Genomic DNA, 14,264 nt, shown 5'->3' with positions numbered 1-14,264 from the left:
CCTAACACTTATACACTGATTATTACTATCTGTATGATTAACTCGGCTCGAGTAATATAATGTCTGACAACACTGATGATCTGTTCAATGATGAGTGTGATGCTGTTAACTCTATAGCCTGATTTCATGTAAAATAAAACTGGATAAATAAACGAGACATGGGCATTTTGAAGACTTGTTTCGGTATGAATCATATTACTAGACGAGCAGATGTCCACACGCTTAGATCAATGATATCCAACATTTCATCATCATCTCTTCACGCAGAGTATGATTTATAAAAATGGGAGAAAAATACAGGTAGGCCTTGGCAAAATTGCAGTCCCCAATGGTTTGAATCCAAACCATGGTTTCTGCTGCATCCCTCCCTGACTTTTCTGTCCATCTCTCATTGTTTTATTGGAGTTAAGGCAAAAAAAAGTTAAAAACTATCCGATTTCTTCCTTATTGTAATAATCAATTCCAAACAGGTAATAGTACAAAATATGATTCAAGTTTTTGTCACCTTACAGCTCAGGGTAGAATGAATGAGACCAGAAATACATGTCCACAAGCACTTGTCACATGGACTATAAAAACATACTTGCCCATATACAGTATATCATGTGTTCATATTTAACCTACAGATCTGAATGTACATCTAAGGCTGTTCACCTAAATCAAACTGGTGAGGGATTGTCAGCGAGTTATCTTTGTCCTCAAGGACAAAAGGAAGGAGGCCGTGACCAGTAAAAAAGACGTGTTCGGTTACACCTCATTGTCACAGTGAAGGATGGCAACAGCTTCAAGAGCACTCAACACACACAGACAGGATCTAAGCTGCCGCGCCGCTTGTCTGGTTCAAGTTCAACTGACACCCCAGCAGCTCGTGGTACAGCTGAACTCCTGGGTAATCATTTATGTCTGGTGTTGCAAATACATTTATTCTGACAAAATAAAATGTCCTGTTTTACACTGAGATATCTGATCTTCCAGTACAATGTCTACTTAGTGACTGCAGCATTATTAAACAGCTCCGCTATGGCTTCTTTATTGCCCCCTGTCTGCCTCCCAAGGACCTGGGGTTTCAGATCTAAAACGTTTTTTTTTTTTTTTTAATTATCTAGCTAAAACAATGCTGCATCCTGACGATTCACAATTCGGAAAGTTGTTTTTCTGATTTTGATGTGTTCACATGCTCATAAGTCAAAGAGGGGCTAATATACAACACATTAATACTTGTTACCAGTATTATGTGAGCTTATATCAGGGTTATGATTAATAAATAACTGATAGGTAGCTAGCAACAAACAGTTACAACTGTTTTACCAGATTATAATTTGAAGTTGATGTTAAATATATAATCATTAACAACACGTTTCTCACCATTAGCTGCTATCACCAACTCAGGCAGTTGTGCACCAAATAGTTTGCAGACTTTTCTTTGATTTAGCTAGTTGGAAACTTTTTTTCTAATAATTTGTGTGCCACATGAATTCAGAGTTACAGTGACCCCTAAAGAAATTTGAAACACTGTTTATTTCTGTAAGGCAAACAATCTTACCTTTCCCTCTAATTCTTTGCAGAACAGATACATTTATGCTGCCAGACAAAAAGTCCTATCTAATCTACATTCATAAAGGTTCAACATTTTAGTTTTTTCAAACGTTGGACTAAGAAGAAGTCAGGAAGAGATCCTCTCTCAACCGCAGAGAGCCAAGCAGACAGCTGAGACCCTGGACATTCTTGGGAGTAGAGGTGTGAATTTGTGACATTAGAAGAGGTTGTCAAGTGGCATGCTAAGGTCCTGCAAAGGATCCTTCCACAGTAATCGCAATTAGCACCTTGTACCATGTCACTTTCGTTGCACAGTAAAGCCTTGACAGCTATCTTAACTCTTAACGGAAGGTGACACTGAGGAAGTCAAAGGCCTTTGACATTTCTGAGCCTTTGGGCCTCCGTAGGTCACACTTCCTGTCTGACTGATGGATCTGTTTCACTTTCATTTGTCTGTGAATTTTTTGTAATTTCTACAATGATAATTATTGTAATCATACTTGTCTACGTTATCATTTGTTACCATCTGTTACGTTACCATTTGTTCACAAATACAGATTTCCTCATTACTAATGATTGCTTCTGCTTATCTAGAGTTAAACTCTCTCTGTTTTATCGATAATAATTACCCAACTTTCTTTGTAATTCAAACTCTTAGCCATACACAAACTACATTACATGTATGTATGGTCTTAAACATTTTATTTCTGTCCACTGGGACCCATACAAACATAAAGCACCTGCCACAGAACAATGAGAGGCCAAGGCCTGGCAACCAAAGGCAACTCACAAGTGTCAGGAAGAATCCAATAAGTATTTCACAGGTTTATCTTTGTTCTCAAGTATAAAGAGAAGGAACAGTTGATGGGACAGAGGTTACACTGGTGATAGGTGTTACTTACACTTGTGGCAATGAAACATTGTGGCCTGCGTCACTAGGAGACAGGTGGATGTGCTCATGTGGATGGATAATTTGAGTTATTCATGCATGTTTCGCTGTCTTTTTGTTTCAAGAACGTAGTAAATGGCAGTGGTGGTCTTCTCTATCATGATTTGATGCAAACAAATCCAATTAATCAATACATTGTGTTAATCATGTTCCTTTAATGTCAGAAAAATAATGTGGTGGGCCAAAATAGAACTAAGGCTGAAAGATGACCTGATGTCATCACGCCATCAGAATCGCCTTATTGGGAGCATGAGGACAAATAGTTATTAGCCATATAAGTCAAGGAGGTAAACACCTCTGCCTAAATGTCCATATCATCCACTGGAGGGTTTGAATAATTAATGTTGATGCCTAATGGGGTTGGGCTACATCCTTTAAAAAGAGGGCTTGGGACTGGTGCACTACAGTAGCAGACAGCCTCAGGGTGAGTACGGTGGGGGAGAATTTTATTACAGGATTATATTCTTTCTTACATCTTTTTGATTTTACTGCAAATATTGATTAAAATTGTTGTTGAGTTTCTAAATGGTAACTTTTGTGTATAATTTACCACAGATACACAGAATTCATCTTACCAAAGGGGTGACAGCACAGGTAGAGTCTCAGTGCTCATTAAGAATAACATTTAACAAGTTTAAGTTTTAGGTGTTTTGTGCACATGTAAAATTTATATTACGTCTATGTAATTCCAATTGCGCAGATACCACCATGTCCGGTGACGCCCTCATGGCGGAGTTTGGGACCGCCGCCTCCTTCCTGAGGAAATCAGACAAGGAGCGCCTGGAGGCCCAGACCCGGCCCTTCGACATGAAGAAGGAGTGTTTTGTACCTGACCCCGAGACGGAGTACGTAAAAGCCAGAGTCACCAGCAGAGACGGTGACAAAGCCACAGTTGAAACCTATGAGGGAAAGGTATAGTGCAAACACAACAGCTCCATCATCGTGTACTCCACCTCAGTACAGAGCACAACAACACAGTGTTACCTTTATGTCTTATTGTAGACAGTAACGGTGAAGGAGGTAGATGTCCACCCTCAGAACCCGCCAAAGTTTGATAAAATTGAGGACATGGCGATGTTCACCTTCCTCCACGAACCTGCTGTGCTGTTTAACCTCAAAGAGCGTTATGCAGCATGGATGATCTATGTGAGTAATGAGCACAAACCTGCAGATCTGTCCACTGTACAAAACCTGCAGCCCAATAACAATGACTTGTTGTATCTTTGTGTACAGACCTACTCAGGGCTGTTCTGTGTGACTGTCAACCCCTACAAGTGGCTGCCAGTGTACGATCAGGCTGTGGTCAACGCCTACAGGGGAAAGAAGAGGACTGAAGCTCCTCCTCACATCTACTCCATCTCTGACAATGCCTACCAGTACATGCTGTCAGGTACATTCAGATCCATGTGAAAAAAAATCACACATTTGTAATGCAACACTTACTTAAAATAAACACTACCTAAAGATGTAAGAACTAAACAGTGTCTTACATTTTGCAGACAGAGAAAACCAGTCTGTTCTCATCACGTGAGTAATTCTTAAACACCTATGTGAATGTCTAGTTTGAAGAGTAGCATGTACAGAATCAAACATTTAGTGTTTTTCATCCCCAGTGGGGAATCTGGTGCAGGAAAGACTGTGAACACCAAGAGAGTCATCCAGTACTTTGCCAGCATTGCAGCTGTTACTGGAAAGAAGGATGCCAGTCAAGAGAAGAAGGTTGGTTTTACTTTATATTATGATCAGCATAAAAGATGAAATTGCTAATTTTAGGGAGTAACTTTTGGCATCCATTGACTCCATAGGGCACCCTGGAGGATCAAATCATCCAGGCCAACCCTGCTCTGGAGGCTTTTGGAAACGCCAAAACCATTAGAAACGATAACTCCTCCAGATTTGTAAGTTTGGTCACTTCAAATAACTCAACTCTCAATTCGACTGTGTTACGTTCACAGCACCAAGTAACTTATTCTCTCTACAGGGTAAATTTATTCGAATCCATTTTGGAGTCAGCGGCAAACTGTCTTCAGCTGATGTTGAAACTTGTAAGTACACAGAACATTAATAAATGAATGAAAGAGTTTCATTAGCTCAGGAATTCATTCTAATACCAAAATGTTCTATGTATGTTGTCAGATCTTCTGGAGAAATCTCGTGTCACTTATCAGCTGAAGGCTGAGAGAGATTACCACATCTTCTACCAGATTCTGTCCCAGCAGAAACCAGAACTGCTGGGTGAGAGCAAATAGTCTTTAATGTCTGATACAGATGACACATAACATTTTCTGAAAGAAATCTTATTTTGGAATTGAATATCTTTTTCAGAGATGCTGCTCATAACGAACAACCCCTACGACTATAGCTTCATCTCCCAAGGAGAGATCAGTGTACAATCAATCAATGATTCTGATGAGTTAATGGCAACTGATGTAAGGAACATTCAGTGCAGTGGTGTATTCGTGAAGCACCGATATCCATGCTTTGAATATAATTTAAGACCTTAAAATGCACATTTTCTGTTGCAGCAAGCTTTTGATGTCCTGGGCTTCACCCAAGAGGAGAAGAACGGCATCTACAAGTTGACTGGAGCCATCATGCATTATGGAAACATGAAGTTTAAGCAGAAACAAAGAGAGGAACAGGCAGAGGCTGATGGCACTGAGGGTAAGAGATGCTTCCACAATTTGTATCTTTTTAAAAACTCTAAGGAAGAGTCTGACATTTCATTGTATTTTTGCAGATACGGACAAGGTTGCATATCTGATGGGCCTGAACTCTGCTGACCTCATCAAAGGCCTGTGTCACCCTAGGGTCAAGGTTGGAAACGAGTGGGTGACCAAAGGTCAGAGTGTCGAGCAGGTGAGTTGAAGAAGCAGGAAATGCACTAAGTTGAGTTTGGTGGGAATTTAGACAGTATAGGAGTTCAAATGTTCATCTGATTTCTTGCATTTTTAGGTGTACTACTCTATTGGTGCACTGTCCAAGTCAGTGTACGAGAAAATGTTCTTGTGGATGGTCATAAGAATCAACCAGTCTTTGGATACTAAACAACCTCGTCAATACTTCATTGGTGTGTTGGACATCGCTGGATTTGAGATCTTTGATGTGAGTTGCTCATATTAAATGAACAAACTGAATGAAATTAGTTGTATCTTTGGGAGAATGAACTTGCAAATGAGATAATTATCATTTTCTCAAATATGTCCTTACAGTTCAACACCTTTGAGCAGCTGTGTATCAACTACACTAATGAGAAGCTGCAGCAGTTCTTCAACCACCACATGTTTGTGTTGGAGCAAGAGGAGTACAAGAAAGAGGGGATTGTGTGGGTGTTCATTGACTTTGGTATGGACTTGGCAGCCTGCATTGAACTCATTGAGAAGGTTGGCACAGTTTTATATTTCATATAAGTGATGATTAAAATTATGTAAGTGATGCAAAGGTTTAAATTCAGTGACATATAACCACATTTTTTCTTCAGCCCATGGGCATCATGTCCATCCTTGAAGAGGAGTGCATGTTTCCCAAAGCCAGTGATGCAACATTTAAAGCCAAGCTCTATGACAACCACCTGGGTAAAAGTGGCAACTTCCAGAAGCCCAGGATTATTAAAGGAAGACCAGAGGCTCATTTCTCCCTGGTTCATTATGCCGGCACTGTTGATTACAACATTGGTAACTGGCTGGTGAAGAACAAGGACCCACTGAATGAGACTGTGGTGGGACTCTTCCAGAAGTCTAATCTGAAATTATTGGGTGTGCTGTTTGCTGGTTATGCTGGCGCAGATTCAGGTAAGTAATCTCTTACCAAATTGATTATCAATGCCCATGGGTTGTGCAAAATTTTAATGGTTATGAAAGTGAAACTTAAATTATTCTATCGCCTATCCACACAGCCCCGGAAGCAAAGGGCAAGGGAGCAAAGAAGAAAGGTTCTTCCTTCCAGACTGTGTCTGCCCTGCACAGGGTGAGTCAACTTTTTACATTTATCTGTTTGGTTTATCCATGGAGAAAGAAAAACATATGCCATTGCACATATATTTAATTTCTTTATAACTATTATAGGAGAATCTGAACAAACTGATGACCAACTTGAGGTCAACTCACCCACACTTTGTGCGCTGCCTCATCCCCAATGAGACAAAGACTCCTGGGACGATGGAGAATCCTCTGGTCATGCACCAGCTGCGTTGTAACGGTGTGCTGGAAGGCATCAGGATCTGCAGAAAGGGATTCCCCAACAGGATTCAATATGGAGACTTCAAACAAAGGTACAGTGAAAACAAAAGTATGAAAAAAGATATACACCATCATTGCCATGATTATTAAAATATTCTAATGGTTTCTGTATGTTTGTCCTTATTTCAGATACCGTATCCTGAACCCTAATGCTATCCCTGAGGGACAATTCATTGACAACAAGAAAGGAGCAGAAAAGTTGCTGGGCTCTCTGGATATTGACCATGAGCAGTACAAACTGGGCCACACAAAGGTCAATTTCTCGCTATTTATTAACTAAAAAGAGTGTGTTTTAAAATTGCACTCAATAACTGTGCTTTGTTATGAAAATATATAATTTTTGTCAGGTGTTCTTCAAAGCTGGTCTGTTGGGCACTCTTGAGGAGATGAGAGACGATCGTCTCGCTCTTATCATCACTGGAATTCAAGCAAGATCCAGAGGGATACTTGCTAGGATCGAGTTCCAGAAAATTGTGGAGCGAAGGTTTTTTCTTAACCAGTCATATTTTGCTATAATAAAAGGGAATTGTACAGTAAAAAAAATCTATTAATGCTTACTGATTTTATCCACATGCAGGGATTCCTTACTGGTGATCCAGTGGAATGTACGTGCTTTCATGGGAGTCAAGAATTGGCCCTGGATGAAGATGTACTTCAAGATCAAGCCACTGCTGAAATCAGCTGAAACTGAGAAGGAGATGGCAAACATGAAGGAGGAGTTCTTAAAGCTCAAAGAGACATATGCTAAATGTGAAGCCCGCAGAAAAGAGCTGGAGGAAAAGATGGTCAGCCTTATTCAAGAGAAAAATGACCTGCAGCTCCAAGTCCAATCCGTAGGATCACTCATTTAGTTTTCCTAAAACTTCAAAGGATATATTTACAAAGTGAAATAAATAATAACAATTGATACATTTGTTGTTTGCAGGAGCAAGACAATCTTGTTGATGCTGAGGAGCGCTGTGAGGGTTTGATCAAGAGCAAGATCCAGCTTGAGGCCAAAACCAAAGAGCTGACAGAGAGACTGGAGGATGAAGAGGAGATGAATGCAGAGCTGACTGCCAAGAAAAGGAAGCTGGAGGATGAGTGCTCAGAACTCAAAAAGGACATTGATGATCTGGAGCTGACTCTGGCTAAAGTGGAGAAGGAAAAGCATGCAACTGAGAACAAGGTAATTAAACTATTGCCACTATTCTCTCGCATAGATGTAAATATATTTCTGATGTGACACCAACTTTGTTATTTCTTTTAAGGTTAAAAACCTGACTGAAGAGATGGCAGCTTTGGATGAAATCATTGCTAAGCTAACTAAAGAGAAGAAAGCTCTTCAGGAGGCTCATCAGCAAACGCTGGATGATCTTCAGAGTGAGGAGGACAAAGTCAACACTCTGACCAAGGCCAAAACTAAGCTTGAGCAGCAGGTTGATGATGTGAGTATGACCTTACATAAATTCATCAGATCCAGACTTGATTAAGTCAAATGCCTGAGGTCTTAGTAAATCTGTGTTTTGAAATAGCTTGAAGGTTCTCTAGAGCAAGAGAAGAAGGTGAGGATGGATCTTGAGAGAGCTAAGAGGAAGCTGGAAGGAGATCTGAAGTTGAGCCAGGAGACCCTAATGGACCTGGAGAATGACAAGCAGCAACTAGAAGAGAAGCTGAAGAAGTAAGGTTCTTCCCCCATCTCACACCTGACATCCAGTGTCAACTTACCAGTGCAGAAGTTGGTGTGACCTCCAAGACTGGGGGTGGTGGATTTATGTATCTTGATTCATCCAATACTGATGTTGTAGTCTGGAAATTGCCAGTTGCTCATTAAAGGTACAACAGCATTTTACTTATTAAATATATATCTTTTGTTAACAGAAAGGACTTTGAGATCAGTCAACTTCTCAGCAAGATTGAAGATGAACAAGCGCTGGCAGCCCAACTTCAGAAGAAACTCAAGGAGCTTCAGGTCAGCTGACATGCCGCCTTACTGCTCGTTTAAATGACCAAAAACATTATTCTGCTTGTTGTTCATCAAAGTAAATGGAAATTGTACATCTTAGGCTCGCATTGAAGAACTGGAGGAAGAGCTGGAGGCAGAGCGAGCTGCCCGAGCAAAGGTGGAGAAACAGAGGGCTGACTTGGCCAGGGAGCTGGAGGAGATCAGTGAGAGGCTGGAGGAGGCTGGAGGAGCCACTGCTGCCCAGATTGAGATGAACAAGAAGAGAGAGGCTGAGTTTCAGAAGATGCGCAGGGACCTCGAAGAGGCCACTCTGCAACATGAAGCTACTGCTGCTACGCTGAGAAAGAAGAATGCAGACAGTGTGGCTGACCTCGGAGAGCAGATTGATAACCTGCAAAGAGTCAAACAGAAGCTAGAGAAAGAGAAGAGCGAACTCAGGCTGGAGCTGGATGATGTGGTCTCCAACATGGAGCAGATCGTCAAATCCAAAGTGAGTGCAAACAAAAAATTATCCCAACACACTGAAAAGTACGATTTATCCCATGCTTAAATCTCAATGTTCATTAACGTTTTTATTTTCAGACCAACTTGGAGAAAATGTGCCGCACTCTTGAAGATCAAACGAGTGAACTGAGAACTAAGAGTGATGAAGGCCAGCGTATCATCAATGATTTCACCATGCAGAAAGCAAAGCTTCAAACTGAGAATGGTAAGATGGTTCTTCAAATTCTTGAAATAGGAAACAGGAAACATTATCTACAAATAAAATTATTATTATTATAATATTTAGGAGAAGATGATAATTTTCTTTCTCACCAAAAGGTGAACTTTCCAGACAGTTGGAGGAGAAGGACTCCTTGGTCTCCCAGCTCACCAGAGGGAAACAGTCTTCCACTCAGCAGATTGAAGATCTGAAGAGACAACTAGAAGAGGAAGTCAAGGTGAAAATGACCATAAATGCAGTTTCCAGATAGGTAGTATATGTATTTGACAATATATTTACCATAACTTGGACTATTGTCTTTCAGGCCAAGAATGCACTTGCTCATGCGGTGCAGTCTGCCCGCCATGACTGTGATTTGTTGAGGGAGCAGTTTGAGGAGGAGCAGGAAGCCAAAGCTGAGCTCCAGCGCAGCATGTCCAAGGCCAACTCTGAGGTGGCTCAATGGAGAACCAAGTACGAGACTGATGCCATCCAGAGGACTGAGGAGCTGGAGGAGGCAAAGTAAGTAACAGTTGATTCCTTTCCGACAGCACAAACATAACCTTGGACAGCAATGGTAAAATGTCTTATTTCAAATAGGAAAAAACTGGCCCAGCGTCTGCAAGATGCAGAAGAAGCTGTGGAGGCTGTTAATGCTAAATGTTCCTCCCTGGAGAAAACCAAACACAGGCTCCAGGGTGAGATTGAAGATCTCATGGTGGATGTGGAGAGATCAAATGCTGCTGCTGCAGCTCTGGACAAGAAACAGAGAAACTTTGACAAGGTAATACCGAAAAGAAATGAAATTTGTCTGGATTAATTCATATTTTAAAAATCTAATTCTAATCATTATTTGACTAGGTCCTTGCTGAGTGGAAGCAGAAGTATGAGGAGTCCCAGACTGAGCTGGAAAGTGCCCAGAAAGAGGCTCGTAGTCTCAGCACTGAACTCTTCAAACTGAAGAACGCTTATGAAGAATCTCTGGATCATCTGGAGTCCATGAAACGAGAAAACAAGAATCTCCAAGGTAGGAAGATGTTAACACATCAAAACCAGTAACAAATACAAGGTTGTGGAAATATTAACATAAGAGATTTGGACCTTCACAGAGGAAATTTCTGACCTGACTGAGCAACTTGGCGAGGGAGGAAAGAGCATCCACGAGTTGGAGAAGATCCGTAAACAGCTGGAGCAGGAGAAGGCTGAGATACAAGCAGCTCTGGAAGAAGCTGAGGTCCACAAGTATACATTTGATAGTGATATATCTGATCATGTTAAAGCATGTGTATAAAGAAGGTGTTGTTCTTCCAGGGCTCTCTGGAGCATGAGGAGGGTAAGATCCTGCGATCTCAGCTCGAGTTCAACCAGGTGAAAGCCGACATTGAGCGTAAGCTGGCTGAGAAGGACGAGGAGATGGAGCAGGCCAAGCGCAACAATCAGAGAGTGGTAGACACTCTGCAGGGCTCCCTGGAGGCTGAGACCCGCAGCAGAAATGAGGCTCTGAGGATTAAGAAGAAGATGGAGGGAGATCTCAATGAAATGGAGATCCAGCTGAGCCAGGCCAACAGGCAGGCAGGAGAGGCTCAGAAGCAGCTCAAGGGAGTCCATACCCATCTGAAGGTATGTCTGCAAGTCCTACCTGTGGTGGGGTGTGTGTATATATTGTTTTATTTGTCCTTTAATGACAGAGAATTTGATTTAATTTCTTGACAGGACTCTCAGCTGCAGCTGGATGATGCTCTACGTGCCAATGAGGATCTAAAGGAAAACATTGCAATTGTGGAGAGACGCAACAACCTGCTGCAGTCTGAGCTTGATGAGCTGAGGTCTCTGGTGGAGCAGACTGAGAGAGGTCGTAAACTGGCTGAGCAGGAACTGCTGGATGTCAGTGAGAGAGTTCAGCTGCTGCACTCCCAGGTACATCAACAGTTCCGTCATATAGTTTATCAGCATATCCAAATTAGTTGATAATATTTCATACTAATGTTCACCAAACCTCCATACAGAACACCAGCCTGCTGAACCAGAAGAAGAAGTTGGAGGGTGACACCACCCAGCTTCAGAACGAGGTGGAGGAGGCTGTGCAGGAGTGCAGAAATGCTGAGGAGAAGGCCAAGAAAGCTATTACTGATGCAGCCATGATGGCAGAGGAACTGAAGAAGGAGCAGGACACTAGTGCTCACCTGGAGCGTATGAAGAAGAACATGGAGCAGACCATCAAAGACCTGCAGCACCGCCTGGATGAAGCTGAGCAAATAGCCATGAAAGGTGGAAAGAAGCAAGTCCAGAAACTCGAGGCTAGGGTAAGTGACACAGATTTGTTCAGACTTAGATATGGGATATGGCCTCTGTGACATTGTGACATCAATTTTATAGGTGAGGGAACTGGAAGTTGAGGTGGAAGCTGAGCAAAGGAAAAGCAGTGACTCCGTGAAAGGAGTCCGTAAATACGAGAGGCGCATCAAGGAGCTTACCTATCAGGTACACTGAAATTATGTCTTCTTCAATCGATTTTCACTTTGAGTGTCACTAGTGGATAACTCTACATATTAACTTTGTGAAGACTGAAGAGGACCGGAAGAATCTGAGCCGTCTGCAGGACCTGGTAGACAAACTGCAGCTGAAGGTCAAATCTTACAAGAGATCTGCCGAAGAGGCTGTAAGTACAGCAACCTTTTACGGTCACAGGTTGATGTCTTGCTGCTATTCTTTAAATACTTAACCCAAGTCAATTTTTAACAGGAGGAACAAGCGAATAGTAATCTAACCAAGCTCCGTAAACTGCAACATGAGATGGAGGAGGCAGAGGAGAGGGCTGACATTGCTGAGTCGCAGGTCAACAAGATGAGAGCCAAGAGCCGTGATACTGGATCCAAGGTCAGAGATGCAGTTTCATATTTTTCTTCTTCTTTCTAAATCTATGCAGTTTGTGAACAACACTCTGTATTATATTTTTTGCAGACACTAAGAATCCTGTTAATGAAACGATTACGCAACTAACTGTTGTCATTCATTGTCTTTCACACAGAAGGCACAAGATGGAGAGTGAAGCTGTCAGCTGGATCCTTTGAAGACTTCGCACTGAAGTGCCTTACAACTCTTATCTAGACAAAATAAAGAATTAAGCATCATAAAAGCCCAAATGTCCTGGTTCTCAGTCTTTTCCTCAACTTCACACGGATTCCTTAAAGGCATAAGATGAAATTGTCTGTGAATGTACCTTTCTACAGTATGTCCCTGAAAGTGGGTTGGGTGATTGCAATGCAGAATGGGCCATTCACTAATGCAGGGGTGTTTTTTTAAGAAGCCAGTGGTGACAGAGGAACTGGCTACTGATGAGTTGATGGATGGTATCACTGCCTCAGTGGGAAAGAAAAAAGCAGAAACAAAACTGTAAATTATGTTTTAAAATCAGTGTAGTGTCTGAAAAGGTATAAGAGATCAGTATTGTTACTGATCTATTTTGACATGAGAGGCATATGAGAACGAATTAGAATACAGTGAGAAAAACAAAAGCATAAAATACTGACAAGGAAAACAATTTAAAGGAAGGAATGGGGCGTATTGTTATCCATACAGTGTAAAACTATCATGTCCAAAGAATATGACCAAGCTGCAATAGCAGTGTAGGCAGTCAAGCAGACATTTTCAGTCCATACAGTAAGGAGATGACTCATACCTAGTAAAACCACAAGATGGTGACACTGCACCAGACCACTATTCCCCTTAAAAGACAATTAATAGTGTATGAGACATGACATTTTTAAATGGACACCATATTTAAACAAAATATCAGACAGATGAGTATTTTCTTCACACTTCTATGTAGGTGTTTTGTCAATTTAGCACACTGCATGATGATGGATCTCTGCCTGACTGTATCACTGCTAAATAAGCTTCACACTACGGAGCTGAGTTTAAAACAGCAGTGGTTTGGCACCAGCACCTGTTCTGCCCTTGTCCTCTAAACCTTTTTTGTAGTGGCTCTGTATAATAGACCAGTGAGCACACAGCCCTTTGGCTTTAAGTAAACCTGTGAACCTTACAGTGAAGCTCCTGTTGTCTCCCGTTTTGCTACAATCTTGTGAGTCAGCACAAGAAAATGTTTATTTCAGCACTTTGTTTCAGGAGACAAATTCCTCAGGATGCATACTGGTACATTATAGTCACAATTTCACTTTTCACCTTGTATAAATCCCTTTAAGTGTTCTCACTTTCTTTGGCAAAGTTGGAAAGGAGTGACCTTTTCACTTTTATGTTGTGCTCACATTCCCTCAGATGAGGGCATAACAGAGGTGGAACATCATCAGCTTGTACAAACCAATATTTTCCTGACACATCAACAACATGTCTGAAATATGTTTGAATGTTATCCCATCTGAATTTCCCTGGGGATTAATAAAATCTATCTATCTATCTATCTATCTATCTATCTATCTATCTATCTATCTATCTATCTATCTTGTGGATGATGAGTAGGCTATATTACTGATTCAGTACAGTGGCCAGTGGACTGCAGTTGCTTACATGATTAGTTTGACAGCAGTAAATTTCTCTACAGGAAAAATCCTAATTTTTCCGGATCTGAAGAGGATCATGCAGAGCTTTTGTTAATGTTTCAGATTATAGTGTGTGCTGGTTGTTACCTATTACCTGCACTACTGGGAGAAATCAGGCATGGAGCTGTGGAGCACTGTGTATCCAATAAAGAAGACAACTGTGGATTTATGGAGAACCAAAATTAACATTTTTGCACTGTAAGATTATACTATACATTAAACAAACAATATAACAAGAACTACAATAATAAACAATAAACATGCACAAGAACTGAAAACAATTCAACACACAGCGGCAAACATGGCAGGACCAACATGGCGGCGAGGGGGAAAC

At 41.3% G+C, this 14,264-nt stretch overlaps 1 protein-coding gene across 1 annotated transcript; it reads left to right on the top strand.

The window, feature by feature from the left end:
* Positions 1-3,050: 3,050 nt before the first annotated feature.
* On the top strand, positions 3,051-12,420 carry LOC311003490 (myosin-6-like; the record flags this gene model as incomplete). The annotated part of the gene is made up of 38 exons (XM_083995258.1): positions 3,051-3,079; positions 3,186-3,397; positions 3,488-3,631; positions 3,719-3,875; positions 3,985-4,012; positions 4,099-4,204; positions 4,291-4,383; positions 4,467-4,530; positions 4,622-4,720; positions 4,811-4,914; positions 5,011-5,149; positions 5,226-5,344; positions 5,441-5,590; positions 5,698-5,868; positions 5,967-6,276; positions 6,381-6,451; positions 6,550-6,755; positions 6,853-6,976; positions 7,071-7,207; positions 7,301-7,556; positions 7,649-7,891; positions 7,974-8,150; positions 8,238-8,383; positions 8,584-8,674; positions 8,769-9,158; positions 9,251-9,377; positions 9,491-9,609; positions 9,697-9,893; positions 9,972-10,155; positions 10,233-10,398; positions 10,481-10,605; positions 10,683-10,991; positions 11,085-11,288; positions 11,378-11,674; positions 11,748-11,852; positions 11,935-12,030; positions 12,114-12,260; positions 12,400-12,420. Exons 2-38 carry the CDS (start codon positions 3,194-3,196, stop codon positions 12,418-12,420), a joined length of 5,826 nt encoding a protein of 1,941 aa, XP_083851384.1. The 5' UTR covers positions 3,051-3,079; positions 3,186-3,193.
* Positions 12,421-14,264: the final 1,844 nt, after the last annotated feature.

Source organism: Trachurus trachurus (genome assembly GCF_905171665.1).
Source record: "Trachurus trachurus genome assembly, chromosome: 20".
In the NCBI taxonomy this organism is placed as follows: Eukaryota; Metazoa; Chordata; class Actinopteri; order Carangiformes; family Carangidae; genus Trachurus; species Trachurus trachurus.
The sequence above is the reverse complement of the archived record's forward strand: the minus strand, read 5'-3'. Positions and strand labels throughout refer to the sequence as shown.